This window comes from Stenella coeruleoalba, assembly GCF_951394435.1.
Source record: "Stenella coeruleoalba genome assembly, chromosome: 6".
In the NCBI taxonomy this organism is placed as follows: Eukaryota; Metazoa; Chordata; class Mammalia; order Artiodactyla; family Delphinidae; genus Stenella; species Stenella coeruleoalba.
This window is the reverse complement of record NC_137151.1, coordinates 105,910,187-105,934,208: the sequence shown is the minus strand read 5'-3', so window position 1 is coordinate 105,934,208 and position 24,022 is coordinate 105,910,187. Positions and strand designations below refer to the sequence as shown.

Sequence of the window (24,022 nt, the reverse complement as noted above, 5' to 3'; positions counted from 1 at the left end):
CCACCCTCTGACTGGGGCCCTTGGGCACTACAGTGTAAAGACAAGGGAGTTTTTAACTTCTCTTTTCGTCTCTAGAGTCCAAATGTAAATGCAAGTGCAGTATGTGACACGACAGCTGTGACAGCAGTGATCCAATCACATCTCCCTGAAGCCTACCTCAAGGAGGACATCGGGGGAGAGCTTGTCTATGTGCTTCCTCCGTTTAGCACCAACGTCTCAGGGGCCTATCTTTCACTCCTGAGAACACTGGACAATGGCCTGAGTGACCTCAACATCGGGTGTTATGGCATTTCAGATACCACCATGGAAGAGGTACACCTGGACATTTCCTTTTTGCTTAAAACTGGTTAACTTGCTGTTCCTTTAGAATAAATGTGAACAGTTCTTTTTAGAAAGAAAAGAAATATTTAAAAGTAAACATTTCAGGGCTTCCCTGGTGGTGCAGTGGTTAAGAATCTGCCTGGCAATGCAGGGGACACAGGTTTGAGCCCTGGTCCGGGAAGATCCCACATGCCACAGAGCAACTAAGCCCGTGCACCACAACTACTGAGCCTACGCTCTAGAGCCCACAGGCCGCAACTACTGAAGCCCACGTGCCTAGAGCCCATGCTCCACAACAAGAGAAGCCACCGCAATGAGAAGCCTGTGCACCACAACCAAGAGTAGCCCCCACTCCCCGCAACTAGGGAAAGCCACATGCAGCAACGAAGACCCAATGCAACGAAAAATCAATCAATAAATTTTAAAACATAAATAAATAAACATTTCAAGAAGGGAACCAAAAATAAAGATGCTTTTGATTACAAAAAATTTAAAAATTAAAAAAAAACATTTTACAAAATCAAAATCTTAAAATTATCTCAATACCATTGTTATGTAAGACTGACTTCTGAGAACAAACATGTTGCTTCACTTAGAGAACACATATCTTTTACATACAAGTATGTTCACTTAAAGTCCCTCTCAAAAATGTTCACTTAAAGTCGTACTTATTTGTCTCAATAAATATGGTAAAAATTTAAAATCAAAATTGAGCTTAGAAACTAGAAAACAGGCCACCATCAAAAAAATCTACAAACAGTAAATGCTGGAGAGGGTGTGGAGAAAAGGGAACCCTCTTGCACTGTTGGTGGGAATGTAAATTGATACAGCCACTATGGAGAACAGTATGGAGGTTTCTTAAAAAACTAAAAATAGAACTACCATACGACCCAGCGATCCCACTACTGGGCATATACCCTGAGAAAACCATAATTCAAAAAGAGTCATGTACCGCAATGTTCATTGCAGCTCTATTTACAATAGGCAGGACATGGAAGCAACCTAAATGTCCATCAAATAAAGAAGATGTGGCACATACATACAATGGAATATTACTCAGCCATAAGAAGAAACAAAATTGAGTTATTTGTAGTGAGGTGGATGGACCTAGAGTCTGTCATACAGAGTGAAGTAAGTCAGAAAGAGAAAAACAAATACCTTATGCTAACACATATATATGGAATCTTAAAAGAAAAAAGATAAATGGTCATGAAGAACCTAGGGGCAGGACAGGAATAAAGACGCAGACGTAGAGAATGGACTTGATGACACGGGGGAGGGGAAGGGTAAGCTGGGACAAAGTGAGAGAGTGGCATGTACATATATATACACTACCAAATGTAAAATAGATAGCTAGTGGGAAGCAGCCACATAGCACAGGGAGATCAGCTCGGTGCTTTGTGACCACCTAGAGGGTTGGGATAGGGATGGTGGGAGGGAGACGCAAGAGGGAAGAGATATGGGGATATATGTATATGTATAACTGATTCACTTTGTTATAAAGCAGAAACTAACACACCATTGTAAAGGAATTAGACTCCAATAAAGATGTTAAAAAAAAAAAGAAACTAGAAAACACATGCATGTTTTACACTAATGAAGTGTTCTGGCTTCTCTTTCTAGGTCTTTCTGAACTTGACTAAAGGGTCACAGAAAAATAATGATATGAGTTTTGAGCACTTAACACAAAAGAAAATTGGAAACTCCAGTACCAGTGTCATCTCAACTCATGATGATTTATCTGTGAGCAGCAGCAATTTCACAGACAGAGATGGTATAATAAATCTAATGTGCACATTTTGCTTAATTCCAATAAATGACCTAAGGGAGAAAAATCACAGGACAGATTTTTTTTTTAATTCAACTTTAAATTTTCTTTCTAAATTTAAAAAGACTAAAGAAATATAAGCTTTCTTTTTTATATACAAAATATTTATTAAACCCAATTGAATTCTCTGTTTCATAAACATTTTGAAGAATGTGAAAGAACTTCCTTGTTAGGGTGGTGATTAGTTTTTCTTCTAGCCACCAGAAGTCATTTTCAGGATGTGACTTACTACAACTCCAGAGTTGTGTTCAACGAGTTAAAATCCTTCTTGTAATTGGTGGTGTCCAACAGTGAGCCAAGTTACCTTCTAAGGTAGCTCACTCATTGCTATTACACATGTTCAAGTGGTGGTCATAGTCAAAAAAAGTTTTTTTGTAAAAAAGAGTCATCCCTCTTTATGGGACCTCATTGGAAAACATGTCTAACCTTCCCCCACCTCTGAGTGATTCATATGCTGAGAAAATTCAGGCTCTGAGAAGATGCTTTTGGGAGAGGGTCTCTGAATTGGTAAAGTTGGACTTGATGGTTAAGAATCTATAATAATAGGTTTCCCCACAGTTCTTCACATAAGATATGTTTGGAAAATCATGTTTCTTGACATGACTTTGAGGGATTGGGTTCTTTTGAAAATAACTTTTATCCTGTCTTATTATCTTTCTGACAGTTAATTTATGCCTTTGGAAACACTATTTACTTAAGGAAGCATATAGTAAAATCATGTATAAGCGATGGAGTAGTCATTTCAACAGTTTGCTTAAATTGGGAAAAATTTCTAGGAATAGAACTTTTGATTAAACATTTGCTTGGCTCTAAAACTCAGAAAAGATAATCTCTAATGTTTGTGTAATTCTGGAACTTGGGAGTCTCATTTGTCCTCTGCTAGATTCCTCAGGTATCATCTTTTGGGAATATAATTGTCGAGACTGTGGAATGGAAGACTTTGATTAGAGAGTGGTCATCTGCTTCAGGAAGTAAATGTTATGTATTTGCCTCTGCATTTGTCTCATAATTTGAAACTATTCTTCAGTCAGAATGTTCCCCTCATTGACATTATCATTTAGAAAGCACATTTGCTCCATTTGATACACCTGTAAGTCATCGACATGTAATTTCTCAAGAAACAGAAAAGCATACTAATTAACTTAAAATATTCAGCTCCTTCTGCAGTTCCCCTTTGCAGAGATATGAGTTTGCATTTAAACTTGTTCACTCTATTTAATTGGAATTCATTTTAAATTAAGCAGCTTTGTATTTTTCCTTATCAGCTAAATGAAGATCATGATTTTTGTGCTGCATAATTTGTGATGGAGAATTAAAAATATCCACAGAGTTGACAAATACTGTCATCTTATCACATGTAAAGGAGCGCTTGGTGGCAGGCCTTCGGAGGGAATGTTATACTTGAAACTATTTTTAGAGGGGCTGCTGAAATTATTAGTTGTACGAGCAGTGTTGGGGAAGCAACAGTTTATGGCCTCCACAGCTGCTCTCACTCTCAGAAGCCATCGGATATCTTCTCAGCACCTGAAGAGCATTTCAGGGCAGTGTGGGGTGGGTTTGGGAGGAAAGAGGGTAGACATTTTTTTCCAATGAGTTCTTTTTTGTGACTCACGTGATAAAAATAGAGTTTTGAAACGCCATATAATCAGTCCAGATTTCTAAAAGGAATGTAATGAATAAGTATTTGAACGAGAATTATACTTTGGAGGAGAGCATTTTCCTTTTCCTATGTTTGAGGTGACTTCACTGGACCTCACATTACAATGAGAGCCAATTACACTTACCATCACTAAGTTGCCCACAATAGGAATGAGTTAGACTAGGCTGCTGTTCTGGTTTCTATTTATTTTATTTGAATTCAGTCTTTTGATAGAAGCTACCTCTTGAATATTAGTAATTAGTAATAATACTGATTCTGCATTGAGACTTTAAGAGATTGGGAACAATATTCATTTATAAAATTCTAGATATCTCACTTTGACATGTAAAAGTACTATGTATATGACAGAGAATATTTTGCGTATAGTAATTTATAATTTTCAAAGCACTTTCACAGAAGCTGTATGAGATGGAGGGGCTCGGGCCCAAAGCTGATCAATGAAGAGCTGAACTTCAAATGCAAATCTTTAAAATATAAGCTTTTCCTACCATGCCACATTATACCATTCATCTATAGGTTCTGAAGTTACTTTAGTTCTGGATTTAGCAGGATTTCCCAGAACCGTATTAAATTTTTTTTTTTTTTTTTTAATCAGACAAAATCCTGACCAGAGGAGAGAGATTGGATGGTTTTGGACTGTTACTGAAGAAAGTAATGGCTATACTCATTCAGAGGTTCCACCACACCCGCAGGAACTGGAAAGGTTTCATAGCTCAGGTTATTCTCCCCATCATCTTTGTAACCACTGCCATGGGCTTTGGTACGCTAAGAAGTTCCAGCGACAGCTATCCAGAGATCCAGATCTCCCCATCTCTTTACGGTACCTCTGAACAGACAACCTTCTATGCGTAAGTTTCTTCCCTTTAACTAAAACAACATTTCCACATACCTCCAGAGGTACATTGTACCTGTGAATGCCATGTAGTGCTAAAGAACCTAGTAGCCGCAGTACCTGATCCTGCCAAAGGAATACACAGTTTGATTTATTGCAACGTGATACTCCTTTTTGTGTTTGTCTAAAAATAAAGTTATAGTACATCTTTATTTTTAATTATGAGACTTTAATCAGGAAAGCCAGGTTAGGTATGGCTTCCCAATCTGTTGTAATATATAGCAAATAGCTTTTTATTGAATATTGACTAGCAGCGTCAGAATTCTGTATAATATAATGTTATATATACAGTAGGTGATCACTAAATGCATGTGACAAATAATAAGGCAGCCAAATAGAGACATGTGCTTATTTTTTTGGTGACCATTTTTCTTTCTGAGTCTGAGTCTTTCTTAGATTTTTAAGAAAGCAGTCCTATAGACAGCATATTTCATTTCTTCAAATTATTTATGAGCATGAGTTTAATATGGGAGACTAGTGGAGGAATCGTGAATTTGTTTCTATCCTTTAATATTACAGAAATTCTCACCCAAGCACAAAAGAACTGGTCTCAGCAATGTGGAGCTTCCCTGGCATTGACAACATGTGTTTGAATATCAGTGATCCGTAAGTGGTTCTTGTTTTTTTTTTTTTTTCAACATTCCAGTTGTGTGTGTGCATGTGTATGCATGTGTGTATGTGTGTGGGGGAGTGTGGTTAAGTGAGTGTGTGTGATTTGGCTGGAGGAGGTCAGCACCCTGATTGAACTCTATCTTTAACAGATTTTATCTACTTCCTTTAGTTCATCCCGTGGTTATGCTATACTGTAGTAATAAAGAGGTGCTTTATAACTTGTAAGGTTCGTTTGTGTACATGTTTTCATTAAACAGTCACAACCACCCTGTGAATTATTAATCTCATTTTTAAGATGAAGAAACTGAGGCTCATGTGGACTAAGATACTTGTCTAAAGAAATCTAGAAAGTAGGTTGTGTAGCTAAAGCTGAGACCCACATCTTCCGAGCTCCGTCCCCATGCTTTTGCACTACATAGTGTTGCTTATTGAAACTTCCAGGATAGTACATGACACGTGGAAACCTGACATCTGTGCATTATTTTGCTAAAGTATCCCCTTCCCTTCAGAGGAGAGGATGAGAGAGCAAAGAAAATAAAGGGGTCCAAAAAGTTCCATCCTGCCACATGAAGACAATTCAATGAGCTTTGGTCTCTTCACTGTTTAATCTTGAAGTGCTCTCCCTCAATCTCCCATAAAATGTCAGATCACTTGGAAATGGTTGTGCCATGTATATTCAAGTTATGAAAAGTCAGTAAACTGAACTTAGGACTATACACCTGAATTTAATACCAAATACTCGCTTATGTGCTCATACATAAACATGCGAATGTACACATACCTCACTTCAATATCATTTTTACTTGCAGAAGGTGTTTAAAGAAAGACAGTCTGGGAAAATGGAACAGCAGTGAAGATCCTATTACTAATTTTGGTGTTTGTTCCTGCTCAGAAAATATCCAGGTAAGATGGAATTCGCTTTCAGTGAAGTAGAAAAAAGAAAGGAATAAATATCAAAGCTTGAAAGATCTATCTAGGTTATCAAAGAGTTGGTATCATTTCATTGTATGGAGGCTAGTAGCTCAGCGATGTCGACCTGGGCAGCTGAAAAACACTGAACTTCAGGTCACTGTTAATCCATCTCAGGACAAACTTCCCGAGGTAGGTAATTCTATGACAGTCTTTGTGGAAACTGACAGAAAATGAGTTTTTGGTCTCAGTTCAGTTGTAACCAGAAAGCTCTGTGTTTCACATAACTGTCATATTTGAAAACACAGTGAGACTGCTACTATAGTGGTCATCTGGGAAGTTAGTAATGTGTAAGTCCAGAACAGAACTCTGTATGTCTCCAAGCAGCACTTCCAGGATGCAAGAAAAATCCATGTCCTGAAAGAAACATTAAAGATTCTCCAGCCAACACCCTGTCTGTATTCTATAAATACACACCTTAGTTTTCTAGGCCTATCAATTCAATAAACTTTAAGGAAAACAAATTCACTGGGGAAATTAAAGATTGTTGAAGAAAAGAGGTAACTATTAGTTTCTGAGAGTCACTGTATTGTCAACTTACCTCTCAATAGGGGAGGAATCTAGCAATATTTTCTTCAAAGTGACATATGATTACGTCCTAAACTGTCTTGGTACAGTATTTTAAAATAAAGATGTTTTCAGTAAATGCAGCCTATTTTTGTGGTCTCACGTAAGACGGTTACTAACAATAAAAGCTGGGATCAAGCAAGCATTTTTTGAAATCCTTGCACATATAAATATTATTCTTGCCCAGTACTCAAAGCATTTTCTAATCCCTTACCTAACCTAGCTAGTTTCTGAAATCCTTCATGTATTTTCTTTAGTTCACAGTAAAAGTCTACTAACTTAGTAACTAACTAACTTAGATAAATTTTAACTAACTAACTTAGATAAATTTTATTAATTAAAAAAACCCAGTAGATTAAAATTTTTTCAACCTTATATTCCGTTGATGGGAATCCAGATTTGTGTAAATAGCTTTTAAAAGAATTGACAGTGTCTACTAATGCTGAAGTTATACATACCCTGTGGACTCAGCAATTCCACTCCTGTTATATACCCATCAGAAATGTGAATAAATTCACCAAGAGATATATACTGGAATATTCATAGCAATACCATTTGTAATAGCCACCCAAATTCCCAGCAACAGTAGAGTAGATAAATCAAATGTAATCTATTTCCACAATGAAATTCTATATACAGCAAGATGAGAATAATCTACACTACACACATCATATTCTCAGAAACAAATGATGAGTGAAAAAAGCCAAATACGAGAGAGTACATATGATACAATTCCATTTATATAAAATACAAAAACGGGAAAAACTCTTCTGTGCTGGTTACTATGGGAGTGGTAGGATTGGAAGGAAGCGTGATGAGGGGGCTTCTGGGGTAATAACATTGTTCTGTTCCAGTTGCTGGTTCAAGGGTGTGTTCAGTTTGTCAAAACTCATCAAGCAGTATCCTTATAATATGTGTGCTTTTCTGTATGTATAAGTCAATAAAAAGTTAAAGCTAAAAATTAAGTTGCATACATAAGGATATCTCTGTTTATGAAACCAGTGGCATTATAGAATGTGATCTTCAAGTTGATACAACTTGATGCAAGGTGAAATTCAGCCTTCATTTTTTAGAGCAACCTGCAACATTATGCTCTTGATACACATGTGGTGCTAGCCTGAGGCTCTGGAACACCATGTGAAAGATGGAAGGAAAAACTGGCAAAGTGCTAGGCTTTTCCCAAACTAAAGTTCATGGCAGTGAAGCATGGGACATTTCAATGAAAAGTTAGTAGTCAGGAAGTGCAGAAAGCTACGAACACATAAATAAGTGGTTTAAAGTAAGCTCTGAGATTGGTTGATAGTAATGTACCAAGGCACTTAATTTTGACAAATGTATGATGGTAATGTAAGATGCTAACAGTGGGGAAATCTGGGTGAAAGGCATGCAGGGACTCTCTGTACTGTCTTTGCAACTTGTATATGTATAAGTGACACATATATACATATATATAAGACATATATATATAAAGATTGGATTTGGATATGGGAAAAATTGGGTTCTGACACCTAGGTTGGTACCTTAAAACTAATATAACACAAACTTTTTATCCACTGCTGTTCATCCCTGAGAACCTATGTCTGTTAATGTTATCTTTTCAATTTGGGGCAAACATTTTTCTCTTCCCTGTGAATTATTGAGGGAATTTTGAGTCATCTTAACGTTTAATGTTATTCTCCAAACATATCAAGCTTGTCAGTACAGTGAAAGAAATATTGAACATTAATTAACTTGTGTTCTTTTTTGGCTTTAAGCAAGTCCTAAACACATGTATATTCTCTGTATAAATAATAAATGTTTGTTCCGATTTTTTGGCATAGGCAAGATGACTTCCTTTTCAAAGCTCTTTAGAGGCAGAGGACACTCTTTTCACACTCTACCAGTTGCACTAATAGACAGATCATAAAACTGAAGCTCCTTGACATTGTCTATTTAATTTGTACAGAATTGTCCAAAGAGAACTTTTTTTAACCTTATTTTTCAGGAATGTCCTAAATTTAACTATTCTCCACCTCATAGAAGAACTTATTCTTCCCATCTAATTTATAACCTCACTGACCACCACTTGGAAAACTATCTTATATCAACTGCCAATAAGTTTATGCAAAAAAGGTAAAAATACTCTGTTTATAACATGTTTAATTTAGAATATCATGCTTTCTAATTTTAATTGTAACTGTCTTTTGAATTTGTGACAATAAATGCAAGTTTCTATTGATTATTTATATGGGTAAATTCTGTTTTATCTAAACAGCCTTATATATTAAAATTTAAGTAAATTAATTTAATGACTCTAAATTAAGATTTATTTGAGCACATTGAAAAGCATTGTTTTAGGCCTCAAAAATGTATTGTTAAACGTGTACGTATTTTTTTCTCGAGGCAAAAGTGGAGTTGTTGACTAGATTGTGCCAGCTTGCAGAATTTTAAGGTGTGGCTTTTGGTGACAGTTGTCCTTAGTTCCAATATGAATATCTCAAAACTTGGAGTATGATATCTGCATGTGAATAAAATGTCTTTTTGTATAGCAAAGCCACAGGCATGTTCCTAAGCCACCTGAACATTTGCCACAGAGGTAAGTGTGGCAGGCTTACATTTGCAATGACATGGATGGACCTGGAAGACACTATGCCAAGTGAAATAATAGACAAACATGGCATGGTTTCACTTATATATGAAATCCAAAATAGTCAGATTCATAGAAGCAGAGAGTAGAGTTGTGGGTTCTAGGGTCTGGGGGGAAGGGCGAAATGGGGAGATGTTGGTCAAGGGGTACAAGGTGTCCGTAATGCAAGGTGAATGCGTTCTGGAGGTCTGAGTCCAGCAATGTGACTATAGTTAAGAATACTGTATTGTTACTTGAAATTTGTTAAGAGGGTAGACCTGAAGAATTCTCAACACATACGTACAAGAAAATGGTAACTATGTGAGATACTGGCTGTGTTAATTAGCTTGATGGTGGGGATGATTTCACAAGATGTACATATATCAGAGCATTCGTATGCCTTAAGTATATACACTTTTTATTTGTCAATTATGTCTTAATAAAGCTGCGGGGGATAGTTGGTAAGTACACAGGAATACGCATGTAAATATTTTCAACAAAATGAGGTTTATTATAAATAAACCATTCCAAAACCTACTTCTTAAGTGAAGAATGTGCTATAGTGTTCTTTCCATGTCAAAAATATAGCTGTATAGCATCACATTTAGGATAACAGTTACAAGAAAATTATTTTAGTGTAACTACACCATTATTTATTTAACCCAGTCTTAATTTGGTGGATATTTTAACTAATCTATCCTTAAAATTACTTTTTATTTTTAAGAGTCCACTTTTTTAATCCACTCTTTATTTTTTTTAATCCACTTTTTATTTTTTTTAATCCACTTTTTTATTTTTTTAATCCACTTTTTATTTATTTTTTTTAATCCACTTTTTATTTTTATTTTTTTAATCCACTTTTTTTAATCCACTTTTTATTTTTAAGAGTCCATGAACTTCTAGCTATAATGTATGCTTTAGACTAAAATATGATAAAAGAAATCGATAAAACTGTAAAACATTTGTCAGACAGTATTTATTTCATACTGTAAATGTGTTCCTGATGGAAAGAAAAAAAATGAGCTCTTAGTTAAACATTTTAGATCTATTTATGAATATTTTCTCCATTAAAACAATTTTTCTATATAGATATGGAGGTTGGAGTTTTGGGCTGCCTTTGACTGAAGACCTTCGTTTTGATATAACAGCAGTTCCTGCTAATAGAACACTTGCCAAGGTAAATTGTGATCTTTCTTTTGGGATGTCATACAAATGAGAATGTGAACTTGAAATGTTCAAGCATTTTCATGAGGTAAAAACAAGACATGGGTCAGTAGATTTGAAAAGCACTTTGGAATAATGCATACTCCATACTACAGTGGTTCCAGTCCTGTGTATTTATCCTAGGGAAACGTGTACACACAAGTACCCGGATACATATACAAAAATGTGCGTGGTAATATTTCTCATATTAGCCGAAAAAACAACCCCAAATGTCCATACACAGTAGAATAAATAAACAAATTGTTATATACTCATTTAACAGAACTTTCAGCCATGGAAATGAATGAACTTATTTCCATACAACAAGCAGACTAACTCTTCCAAACATTATTAGTAAGCAAAAGAAAAAACGAAAAGGAATACACAACTATAATTGCATGTATCATAAACTTTGAGAGTAGGCAAAACAACCATATTGTCTAGGGGAGAGAGAGAGCACATTGTGGTTTGGAAGGACACAGAGTGTCAGGGAGACGTTCTGGATGCTGGCGATTTTGTTTCTCAACCTGAGTGATGGGTATACTCCCTTTATAATTCTTTGTTAAACTATACATTAATGTTTTATGCATTTTTCCTTGTACATGTGTCATATGTGTTTAGCTTTGCTTTCCAAAGAACATGGAAACTTAGAATTTGGTGGATATAAATAATCCTGTTGACTTTTTTTCTTCTAGATTGTACCTATGCTTTGAATTTGAAACAAGCTAGAGTCACAGAATCAGACACATATGATTACACATATGATCACAAGTAGTCTTTAAATTTTAAATTGTTCTTCACATATTTCTCATTTGGTAGTAAGAGATGTATACAACCTTGGGGGAAGTGAAGAAAATAATATTCATTTAGTGACTGTTATAAACCAAGAACTAGTATCACCTTTTATACAAACTATGTACACATCCTCACGACATCCCTAAGAGACAGATATTATTGAGTCTATTTTAGCTGGGTTTTATAAGGTCATATAGAAACTAAATAGTAGTGCTAGGGACTTGAATGTCCACCCCCACCCCCAGCCACGCTTGGTTCCTTTTCTCCCTCTCTCGACACATAGAGTAAGGGAGTTCTAATATTAAATAATTTCTCTCTAAATCAGATTTGTAATTTTGAATTACCAACTGGCTTTCTTGAATTGAGGTATACCAGTATTTTAAATCCCTCTGCTTTTGACATAGCAGATGAACTAACTCACTTTCTTTTGGGTTACAACTAGGAATAGAAAGTAAGTGGGGATATTTCAAGATTATCAATCATGTTGCTAAGGGCACAATGCTTATATATGTATTTAATTTCTTTCTACAGCCTGGGCTATATGCCAGTTGCTTTTTAATTATTATTATTATCATTATTACTGAGAGACAGAATGCCCTAGCTCTAGTTCCAGAATCACTACAGTCCAGTCACAGAAATGAAGATAATAATGAAGTCTTCTGTTTATTTCAAGCTTTCACTTTAGAGAAGGTCTAGCTAGAATAACTAGTAACTTGGTGCTCTCACGCAGGGAAAAAAAAAACGTTTTCCCAATCTCTGCCCATCTCTAGGTTGGAAACTTAGAGTTCTGTGGTCAACACTGGTGGATGGTTCATAATCTGCCAAGATGAAATAAGTTACTGGGAAATTGGTGCCCTTATTTTAAATATAAATTCTATAGGCTGTAAGATGTAAAGACTGCCTGATTTATTTGAACACCACACTGATCTTGCCTTCTTTCGGAATCTTAACAGGTATGGTATGATCCGGAAGGCTATCACTCCCTTCCAGCGTACCTCAACAGCCTGAATAATTTCCTCCTGCGAGTTAACATGTCAAAAGACGATGCTGCCCGACATGGTAAAGTTACTTACTTAGAAGTTTCTTGTATTGCAGCTTCTGCTACTGTCCACATGAAAACGTGCACTAGATGCCATTTCCTCCCAGTGGCAGCTATTTTATGGTATTTAGATCACAGATCTTTAAAAGGAGTTTGGAAGTAGTAACTACCACCAGATAGAACATTCTGGATAAGCCCCTTAACTTCAGGTTAACTTAGTTTCCTCATTTATCAAGTCAGGATAATAATGCTGACTTCCCACTTATTTGTGCTCTCACACCTAGTAGTTATATCTCATAGGAAAATATTTTATAACTATTTACTTGTACATAGGCTAAAAATTAAAATAACAATGTCAATAAATATTGTACACAAATCTAAATGTGAAAACAAAACTTTTAAGCTAAGAAGTTCTAACAGGAAAGAAGTGCTACCATTAACTGAGTACTTACCGTACTGACACTTGCTTTGTATAAAACATTGCTAATCCTTAGCTCCCTCTCAGGATGAGTAGTATTGTTTCCTACTGCTATTTCTCTGGGAATCAGAAGTGCCTGGCTCCTGCCTCTTCATTTTCCTAATACTTCTCTATACTCAGCAAGGTCTACTTTAGTGGGGTTTCCCAAGAAGCTTCCACATAGTTTTTAAAAAGGGTTTGGAATTTGAAAGAGACTTATTTGTTTTCTAATTCAATTACTCTTCATCAGACCATTCTATCTTCTTAAGCCTTGCTTAAATTATTTTCCCATACTGATCCCCCAAAATAATAATAATAAAGATGGAGAAAATAGAGTAAAGTATCTGCTGGCCAACAGTTTCTACCCTAATAAATAGGTTAACAGACTATTAAAAACAAAGAAATGCCGTTGTCTACTTTTCTTTCATTTCCCTACTGTTGGGCATAATAGCATGTGCTGCACGTTCTGGTGATTGTAGAAGTAAACTGTAGAGTCACATACTTATTCTAAGAACAGAATCTTTCAGAGTCTTCGTTTAAGAGAAAACAGTATTTTTCCCCAACTGCTTTCGCATTTTCCTAGCAGCAGGAGCCCTGAAGAAAATAACAAGATTGATAGATAGTCCTTAGACCTAGAACATCAATAAAGTGTGGAGTCAAAAGTGGTAAATTAAGTTAAATGATGACTAAAGCCAGGTGGGTCTGCTATAGCCTGGTTTGAAACACTACTGAACACTTGACTTTCAGTAGGATGTCTTATTGAGAGCAAAGGACATTTGTTGCCATGACGGATAATGAAAGTATAAGAACCATAGAAATGACTAGGAGGAAATGTTGCAAAGGTATGTAGGTAAGAAAAAGAGACAATGCCACTTTTGAAGGATCAGCTTTTGAAGCCTATATTGAGGTTTCATTTATTATTAGTGTTCTTTACCAAGATGAAAGCAGTCTGAATCACTCTGGATCCCAGCAGGCTTGTTGTGGCCCCTACAAGTGTATTTTTAAGTTACATAGTCTAAAGAATTAAGAATTCTGGAACATAAGCTTCATATTGACCCTAAAAGGAAATGTTTTTAATTTAAAAATAAGGCTTAGCTTGAGTTATACAGAGATTAGTACTAGTGTGCCTTCTGTTTTTTATTAACTTTTCTCATATAGGCTTATTATGAAAGTGGTAGCTTTCCACCTTCTCTGGAAGGAGTTTGTTTTCTTTCAGAAAAGAAATCCATGTCACCTTAAAATGCTTTTATTGTTTTGTAATGCATGTATGGGATCTGCCATGATAATGTTGTCTTTAAAAATCAGCTCAATTATTCTCCTGCCACCTCTCCCTACTACACTACCTGTTTTAAGCCACCTTTGTTGGATTCTACATGAATTGAGATTTTGCTTTAGCTGTAAAATTGATTCTCTTTGAATTTTAACATGCTAATAAAAATCTTTTAATTAGCTTTCCTTTGCAATGTCAGTATCTGTTATATTCATGTGGTTCCCTCTAGTGGTTAATTTAACATGAAAGTTCTGTTCTTTCTTCCCCTAGAATACAGATTTACTTGTGTTCACTAACAAATGCTACACAACCAGGCTCTTTTCCAAAAATATTGACACATTGTTCCCTCCACCCTAATGTTTATTCTTATTACATTACTAGCAGTGGTCAATGGGAAGTTACTCATTTTAGGTTTACACATGTAGAAATAACAGAAAATGTGTTCTTTTTAATGTGTATTGTATATGGGGGAAATAATTGAAATTGTAAGATTTTATTCGAGTCAATAAGCATTCATTGACTAATCGCTGTACTTAAGACATTATGCTGGATGCTGTAGAACCCACAGAAAAGATTGTGATATAGATTCCAAACCCTAATCTATGTACTTGATGTTTCCGCTAAAGATCTGTAGAAAAAAAAATTGGTTTAGCAGCATTTTTCATATTGGAGTAAATGTATTTGTAAAGATTCCTCTGGTGAAATAGAGTATTTCTTGATTCTGAAATACAGATCAGGACTAAGAGAAATGTTTTCTCCTTGCCTATGTTATAATCCAGCAACAAGGTTTAAGTAGGGCCCAAAGAAAATTGAATCTCAGTAAAAAGAGAGCCCATTAATTTACACAAAAGATAAGAGAAGTGCATTCCCTCAATGATGTGATTAAAATTATCAGTCAAATTGATTATTGTTGCTGGTAGTTTCTTTGTTTTGATTTAACTATATATTGTATTTTTTCTTCAATAAATAACAATTGCAGATTTCAACCTCAAAATATGTCACACTCTACTTGATAAAAGTTATAAATTTAAGTTAATGGAAATAATATAACTTTAGAATAATGAATAATATTTGGGTGCTATCAAAGGGCCTTAATATCCTAATATAATGAACATATACTATGTGAGCAGTAGTGAGAAAGTTCTTGTTCAGCTTATGACTTTATAGGAAAAAGTACTTAAGGGATATCCTCACTCCTAGTTCTTTTCCAAAGTTACTCAGACAGTATAGGGTTTGCCTTCACACTGTGGCCCTTTGCGAAACTTGTCAGCCCATTTTGACTCTGTCTAACCAGCGTCCTGTAAGGAAAGGGAGGAAAGAACCTTGCTTACACTTATACGCAGAAAGTATAACCAACGCTTGGAGATACAGATAATTTAGGACTGCATTGGAGTTAAGTGACTACTTTTCTGGAGCCAGCTAGTTTCTCTGAATCATTTTGGATCTTTATGTCTCAGTGAAAATCCCTCCAGAGTGGCTGAAGTTCCCAAGCTCTACTCTTGGTAGAGTTCTAGAACAATGGGCATCTCAGAAGCAGTAAAGGAGGAGAGGGGATCCTCTCAGGCTACAGTATTTCCCTACGACAGCCAATAGCACAATGAAGACGGATGGGGGTGGAAAATGTCTGTTCTTCAGGAGATCCTCATATAATTGGTCTCCCTTTGAGGTGCTTCTTTAAATGTCATGCATTTCTAAAGTGCTACTGAATACAAACATCCTTATTACCAGATGGAGAGAAGAAACTGTAAAACAATGACTTAAATGTAGTAGAGGGGAAACATGCTATATAAGAAGTGTAAATTCTTGCCCCTTCCCCCAAAATTCCATGCACAGTGTGAAAAACTGTTTTGGGCTTTTTTTGTGTGTGTGAGTACCATCAATTGTATGGCATTGATGAGACTGGCAGGGGGTGGGGGCATCATTTTCCTTTAAAAGAGTATCCCCAAAGTAAAATTCTTTAAGTGGGAAGCAGCCACACAGCACAGGGAGATCAGCTCTGTGCTTTGTGACCACCTAGAGGGGTGGGATAGGGAGGGTGGGAGGGAGACGCAAGAGGGAGGAGATATGGAGATATATGTATATGTATAGCTGACTCACTTTGTTATACAGCAGAAACTAACACACCACTGTAAAGCAATTATACTCCAATAAAGATGTTTAATAAATAAATAAATAAATAAAAATTGATACTTTTTTTAAAAAAATTTTTTTAATAAATTTATTTATTTATTTTTGGCTGTGTTGGGTCTTCGTTTCTGTGCGAGGGCTTTCTCTAGTTGCGGCGAGCAGGGGCCACTCTTCATCGCGGTGCACGGGCCTCTCACTGTCGCAGCCTCTCTTGTTGCAGAGGACAGGCTACAGACGCGCAGGCTCAGTAGTTGTGGCTCACGGGCCCAGTTGCTCCGCAGCATGTGGGATCTTCCCAGACCAGGGCTCGAACCCGTGTCCCCTGCATTGGCAGGCAGATTCTCGACCACTGCGCCACCAAGGAAGCCCCCTAAAATTTTTATTGGAGTATAGTTGATTTTGTTGTGTTAGTTTCAGTGGTACAGCACAGTGAATCAGTTATACATATACATATATCCACTCTCTCATTTTTTTTTAGATCCTTTTCCCATATAGGCCATTACAGAGTATTGAGTAGAGTTCCCTGTGCTGTACAGCAGCTTCTTATTAGTTGTCTATTTTATACATAGTAGTGTGCATAAAAATTGGTATTCCTGATTAACTGAATACCTACTAATGAAAAGAACCATTTCTTCTTTAAGGTATCATCTTGTATAGCCATCCTTATCCAGGAGTGCAAGACCAAGAACAAGCCACGTAAGCAGACATATATGGCATGACTCTTTTCTCCTTGGCTTATTGAGCCTTTGTATAAAGTGCTATAATTGGAAATCACAGTTGTATCTGAATGAATGTCAATCTAGAAGAGCTGGTAATACAAGTCACTCACTGGGATAAAAGGAGGTTTCTGAAAGTGTGTAGAGTGAGGTTGCCAAGTAGAGCTTGTTGACTGTAGATTCACAGAATCTCCTGCTTTTGTAAGTCAAGTGCATAAGTGTTTCATCATTTCAACTTCCCTGCATAGCATTTAAGTACGATTTCTATGCTCAAGAACTATATCTCTTGCATACACCCTGTAGCCCTTGTTGACTGAGGTTTTTCCATCAAATATCCCTAGTCAATTCAGATGCACTCAAGCTACATTTATCCCAGGGTCACAGCCAAGTCATGTAGAAGATATTATCTGGCTGCCTTGCAAGAAGACTTATTTGTGTCACAGCCAACTCTTGCACTGTTTTGTTGATGGCTTTAGCCGTGAATCTTTCTGAAAAGAAAAGAGTTCCCAAAACTTATGTGTGCTCTCCTCTCCCTATTGCTCAATGTAGAATGAGCAGCTTAATCGATATTTTAGTGGCGCTCTCCATCCTGCTGGGCTACTCTGTCACCACTGCCAGCTTTGTCACCTATGTTGTGCGGGAGCATCAGAACAAAGCCAAGCAGCTGCAGCACATTTCAGGCATTGGTGTCATATGCTACTGGGTGACAAACTTCATTTACGACATGGTGAGTAACTTGTGTCTTTGCAAGAAAGACAGGACCGATTTGGGTAGAAGACAGTTTTATATCTGAGATTTATTTGCCCTGGTTTGCTCCGATTATTGCCACAAAGACAATAAATGAAGAAAAAAATTGCATCAGGCTTATATTCGTCCAGCGGTCGGAAGAAAGAGAAATCCACCTGCCTTGCCCTTATCTCTGTGGTCTGAGGACCTTCTATATCAGATTCCCCAGGACATTTATTAGAATCCAGATTGCTGGTTCTCACTCCAGACTTAAGAGGTCCCTATCTTGGGAGTGGAGCATGGAGAATATGCATTTTTAACAACCGCTCCCCCAAGTTATTTTAAGCACATCGAAGTTTGAGAACCACTACTGTGGAGAAATGGAAGCTTAGGAGCAGAATAGCCTTGCCCAGTGGTACCACATAAGCAAGCTTATAAAAATCTCATCAACTAATGGTGAAAAATTCGAAGTAGTAGCCTCTGCTGAATAACACATTAGAGATTAGTAGGGAAAATAAAGGGTGAATTTAATTGATAACTCTCTTATTTGCCTAAAATGGTTCCAAATTCAGATGGTTTTTCTTGACTCCAAATGTGTCAGTATGGCCAAAAGCCCAGGATGGGTATGTATTTGCCTGGAGATTATGGTGAAATTGTCATTGGCTTGCAGGGTTGCAGAGTAATTAACTGCCTCTCCATTAACATTTGGTTAATGTATCCAGTGAGGTCTGAAATGCGATTGTTGTAGAAGTCAGATCTAAAAAACAATGGTGATGATTCCTCTGGACCTAATAGGAGCTTTAATATGTCAAGAAAGCTTAAAGTACACACTTCTGTGAAGGGCTACTTACTACTTAGATTCTGGTTCTCATTCCAATTTTAGGAGATTTTCCTCCCTAATTAAATTCCCATCTCTTTCATTGTGTACATCTTGCTGCAAACCCTCAGCATTTACTCTATCTGCTTGCCGATGAAACACTGAATTCTTTGTTCATATCCTTGTGATTCTAAGAATGTGTGGTACCCACTGCCCTGCTGTTTTGCACAGAGTGGCTCACACTGATAACCAAGCCTTAGAAATCAACCATCTGAGAGAGTTCCAGCACTCAAAATAAAATCAATACTTGGAGGGCTGAATCGAATACAAAGATACCTGGCTGTCTTATCTTTCTCACTGAACCTTTGTCACCAAATGATCCCAAGTCTCAAAGCCTGGAGGGAGGAGCACCAGGGACTCTGAGAATCTCTATAAAGATGGAGACTGGCTTGACCTCCTATTTCAGGAGACAAATTCTAGAGTGAAATCAATGTAAAATGAACTGAATGTTACAAGCAACAAGAGCATAGATAAAACTTCATTTCTTCAAGTGTTTCTAGTTCAGTTTGTTACAGTTTTAAACTAGATGGGCTATTGATTTTTTTAAAAAATATTTGCCATGTATTAAACATAGTTTTACATATTCCCATAGGCCTTCTATTTGGTGCCTGTAGCATTTTCAGTTGGTGTCATTGCAATTTTCAAGTTACCTGCCTTCTACAGTGAAAACAACCTAAGCGCTGTATCTCTCCTACTTCTGTTGTTTGGGTAAGCTGCAGTGAAAGAATTAACAGAATTAAATGCTCCTAGATACAAACAGGACCTAAATCTCATTAGCTAATTTACAATTGTCTTGGGGTTTCATTAGCCATGAGTAATGATTAACAATACATTACACCTGCTAGTCCATAGTTTGTAAAGTGTAATACTTGTGAAAATTAATGTTGTTGTTGTTAATAGAATACCTGTCATTAATGAGCACTTACTGGGTGCTGTCACACTTAACAATTTACATATGTAATTTAATTTACGTAAAAATGGAGGCCTTAAAATGATCAGAAAAATGTGTATACATGTATGAATTTATATATTAACAAGTTGTGAGTATATATAAGGCATTAAAAAGTAAATATATTCATGTATATTTATTTTTATCGATGCCTAAGAACACACATAATATTGTTTCTGAATTAGGGTAATTAATACAGTTTGATACAACCAATACTTATCATAGCAGTTCTTTCTGCCCTGAATGAATGGGTAGTATCCATTTAGTTAACAATTGCAGCTGATGAAGGATCTCTCTGTCTCTAGTTGTACTTCATTACCCCAAAGGTCGCTCAAGTATTTGCTCAAAACAGGACATGCAGCTTCTAAGCATACTCTCTCTGCTTAGCTAGCTGACAATGTCGTTTTTTTCTCAACTTTAAATTGTAAGATATATCTATTAAACTCACATTTCTGAGCCAAAAAAAATGTCTTGCCTGGGTGGGGTAACACCATCTCTAGGAAAAATTAATTTGTAATTGTAATGACTACTCAAGATTCCTTAAAAGACCTTTACTGTCATTTAAAAAGTGTGCTTCACTTTTTTTTTTTTTTGGCTGTTGTTAAAAGGAGGGATAAAAGAGAGATCTAACTACAAGGCTTGACAACTGATCTCTAATGTTTATTTTCACTTTGGAACACTATCGAAGTTATTTATTTAGTAAAAGAATAATTACGGCATGATTTTAATTCTTAGTGTTATTACCGTAAAGGTATGCCTCATTTTCTTGGATGTACCTGCTGGCTGGGCTCTTCCATGAAACAGGAGTGGCTTTCATCACTTACGTCTGCATCAACCTTTTTCTTGGCATCAATTCCATTGTTTCCCTGTCGGTGGTGTACTTCCTTTCCAAGGAAAAGCCTAATGATACGGTAAGGTCCTTTATTAGTCTGCTAAACTTCAGTTATTGGATCAAATGCTTCAACATGTTCCAAGGTGGAAAGATTTTCTGTATTTTGCATTCTCTAAATAGAATAGGGGCATTTCATTTGATTCTATTAAATATAGTAGAGGGGAAACTATGGCGTTTTAAAATTCTTTTTAGGTTCCATCTAGGTGAATGTCTATGATTATATTTACGCAGTGTCAAAACTATTGACATTTGATAGGGCTTGAGTAGGTAAATGGAGATACATTCAGTCAGATACCTTGTATGGCACTACAAAAATCATGCAACCAATCGGTCAGCTAAACGTTTTACTCATTAACAAATTGTTATGGTATGGTAGGGACAAGGACAGTGGCTTAGTTATATGACTATGGATTAAGATTCATTTGAGCACCCATAGAGAAAAAACCTGATTCATTCCCTTTCAGTCATGTATTGGAGTCTACTTCATTGTAAGCATCACTTTCCGTTCAGAGCTAACGGTCATGATTGGTGACAAGGGAAGCCCTACCAGTGCTGGGAAATTGAATGGAAAAGAATAGAAAGAAAATGAAGTGAGGAATAGACAGGCACACTCAGTGCTGGACAACTGAATGGAAAAGAATAGAAAGAGTATGAAGTGAGGACTAGACAAGCACACTCCAGGAGGAAGAAGAAAATCCATGACGTGCAGGTGGTTGGTCCCAAGTGTGAATAACGTGAAAATGAGCCATATGCTCCTCGTTGAGATATGTTGTCTCTCCTTCTGTATCATTTTACCATTTTAGTCCCTCTTCTAGTAGGAATTACCTTAGGTTCTGAAACTTTACTGTACTAAATCCCTCCTTTACTCAGGCACCTACCCATAGATACTCTATCAGACCCTAGCACCCTGGCTGTTACTACATTCCTAGGACCTAAGGCAGGTCTAGAAGTGATTCTGCCCCCAGGGTTTGGCCTGACACCTTAGACCATCTTAAATATATATATATATATATATATATATATATATATATATATATATATAATCCTTTTTGGCTTGTGTTTTAGTAATACATCTCCACCATTTGGCTATAGTAAATGTTTATATGTAAATTCAGTAGGCATGTGAGACAATTGCCAATCTAGATAAGCTTCTCAGGTTTCAATATTTATCTACATCTAGTTTCAATTTTTTGTCAATTTGTTGGAAGGCTAACACTGAGCTTTATTTTTATTTCTTTTATTTCAGACTTTAGAACTTATTTCTGAAACCCTCAAGCGCATTTTCCTGATTTTCCCGCAGTTCTGTTTTGGCTATGGTTTGATTGAACTTTCTCAACAACAGTCTGTCCTAGACTTCTTAAAAGCATATGGAGTGGAGTATCCAAGTGAAACCTTTGAGATGGATAAACTAGGTGCAATGTTTGTGGCTTTGGTTTGTCAAGGAACCGTGTTCTTTTTCTTGCGACTTTTAATCAATGAGTGGCTAATAAATAAACTCAGGTAAATACAATGAAAACAGTGTTTGACATCCATGACAAAACTCAATTCAAAATATTCAGAGAGGGGTCAGTAGTCTAAGCTTTTCAATTAGTAATATGGAAATGTTTTGCTCAAAAAACTTTTAAAAATTGTAGCATAATTCACAATCTACTTAATTCAGTAAATAGTTATCAAACCTTACTGTGGCTCTGCAAGTATTGTAAAGTGAGGGAGTAAAATTAACTAAGCACAATTGTTAGCCTCCAAGAGATCAAGATTCAGTGGTAGAGAGAAAATATATACATAAACAAAAGATGTAGTCTTTGAGTTGTGTTTGGAAGGATAGAAAGTAGAAGTGGGGAAAGAGAATTGAGTATGTAGAATATTAGCAATGGATTTGGGAAAAGAAGATTGAGTAAAGTGAGGACAAAATCATCAATAAAAATACACATACCACTGACCCAACAATTCTAGGAATTTTTCCAATAGATATGCTAACACATATGCAGAATTGTGTATGTATAAAGTTATTCATCATAGCAAAAGAATTCCTAATAGCAAAAGAATGAAAACAACCTAAATGTTCTTCATTTGGGAGCTGGTTAAATGAATTATATGTATAATTTATCAATGAAACACTATGCAGCCATTAGAAAGAATGATGCAGTTCACTATGTAATGTTTGGGATTACTTCTAATATTTATTAAGTGAGAAATGCAAGTTCAGAACTATAAATGAAGTATATTACAATTTGAGTTTAAAAAAAGGAATATATATTACTTATGCATACATATGCATAGATTATTTCTAATTATGAGTGCCTCTGTTAAAAAACTGTATATGGTTGAAGGAGACTTACTTTTCACTAAATATTCTTCAGTACCATTTTAATTTTAATACATGAACGGCATGTATCACCTATTGAAAAATAAGATTTAAGTTAATAATAATGAAAGGAAAGATAAGAGCAAAGATAGAAAAATCTTGAGGCATATTTGAGAAGTGAGTAATACAATTTGACTAGAGCATAGACTAAATGTAACGAAAGAGTAGGAGCTAAAGCGTGGGGTTGGAAAATTATGGAGTCTACTGATTGGTTAAAAAGCGATAGCTTGGACTTTATTCAAGAAACAAATAGTAGCACATTAAAGGTTTTTGAACAGACACCAACAGGATCAAATGGTGCTTTAGGAGCTGTGATTTTTGTGGAGACAGTGCATACTGTAAGGGAAGAGTCAGAGACGCTGGACCAGTTTGAGGTTCTTGGATAAATCTGTGTGAAAAAAAAATGAAAGCCTGTGATGGTAATAGAAAAAGACAGAAAATGATAGATGACTGGCTGTTATAAGGCATTTCCAGTGCTAGGAGTCTGACTGCGTGAGTGGATTTTGGAATGGGGATGTTTTCAAAGAAAACATCACAATTGGAATCTCTGGGGATATCATTAAAAGAAACGGGACATTGGGAGGAAGACCTGAATTGATTTGTTGGTTTGTTTTGCTTTGGTATTCATTAGGCAAGATACTGAAGTGGGTTTGAGATTTCGTGAGTTTTCAGGACTGATAACCTTAATATATTGGCTAGATCCTAGATAAGACATTCACAGTAAAAAGACTGTAGAATAACATTCATATTGTGATGACAAAAGAAGAAATAGAGAGGATTTTAAAAAGGTGATCATTGATCATGGGCTTGTAAAATGTTGAGTCTTACTAATGACTCTAGTCTCTCTGTTAGGCAGTAACTTTCAAACCCAAACTAATTTCCTTGTTACTGAAATTAAGATTCTCACTTTTAATAGTGGATCTGTAAGCATTTAAGTCATGGAAAGCAAAAGCTGTTTTCCCAAATATTATAACAAATATTGTAAAGAGCATCCGTACTAATTTTTAAGTTGTTTGAGTACCATAATGCATAAAAAATTTAAAAGAAACCTAGTATGTGATAGCACACTTTTAATGAAGTAAGAACTTATTAAAATATGTCAAAACTGAGTGGTACCATTTCAGAGTCATTGATGCAGAATCATTGGGCCCA

The 24,022-nt window shown here is 36.1% G+C and overlaps 1 protein-coding gene across 4 annotated transcripts in view; it reads left to right on the top strand.

Moving 5' to 3' along the window:
• ABCA12 (ATP binding cassette subfamily A member 12) overlaps positions 1-24,022 on the top strand; it is a gene marked incomplete at its 5' end in the record, with an annotated part of 280,846 nt that overhangs the window by 241,641 nt on the left and 15,183 nt on the right. For all 4 annotated transcript variants that reach the window (XM_079924327.1, XM_079924328.1, XM_079924330.1 and 1 more), the window contains 13 exons: positions 76-312; positions 1,945-2,095; positions 4,405-4,657; positions 5,221-5,307; positions 6,123-6,216; positions 8,834-8,961; positions 10,544-10,631; positions 12,406-12,511; positions 16,987-17,041; positions 17,611-17,788; positions 19,257-19,372; positions 20,365-20,524; positions 21,752-22,005. In XM_079924327.1, the coding sequence (XP_079780453.1) occupies positions 76-312; positions 1,945-2,095; positions 4,405-4,657; positions 5,221-5,307; positions 6,123-6,216; positions 8,834-8,961; positions 10,544-10,631; positions 12,406-12,511; positions 16,987-17,041; positions 17,611-17,788; positions 19,257-19,372; positions 20,365-20,524; positions 21,752-22,005 (1,907 nt within the window). The remainder of the gene's footprint in view (positions 1-75; positions 313-1,944; positions 2,096-4,404; positions 4,658-5,220; positions 5,308-6,122; positions 6,217-8,833; positions 8,962-10,543; positions 10,632-12,405; positions 12,512-16,986; positions 17,042-17,610; positions 17,789-19,256; positions 19,373-20,364; positions 20,525-21,751; positions 22,006-24,022) is intronic.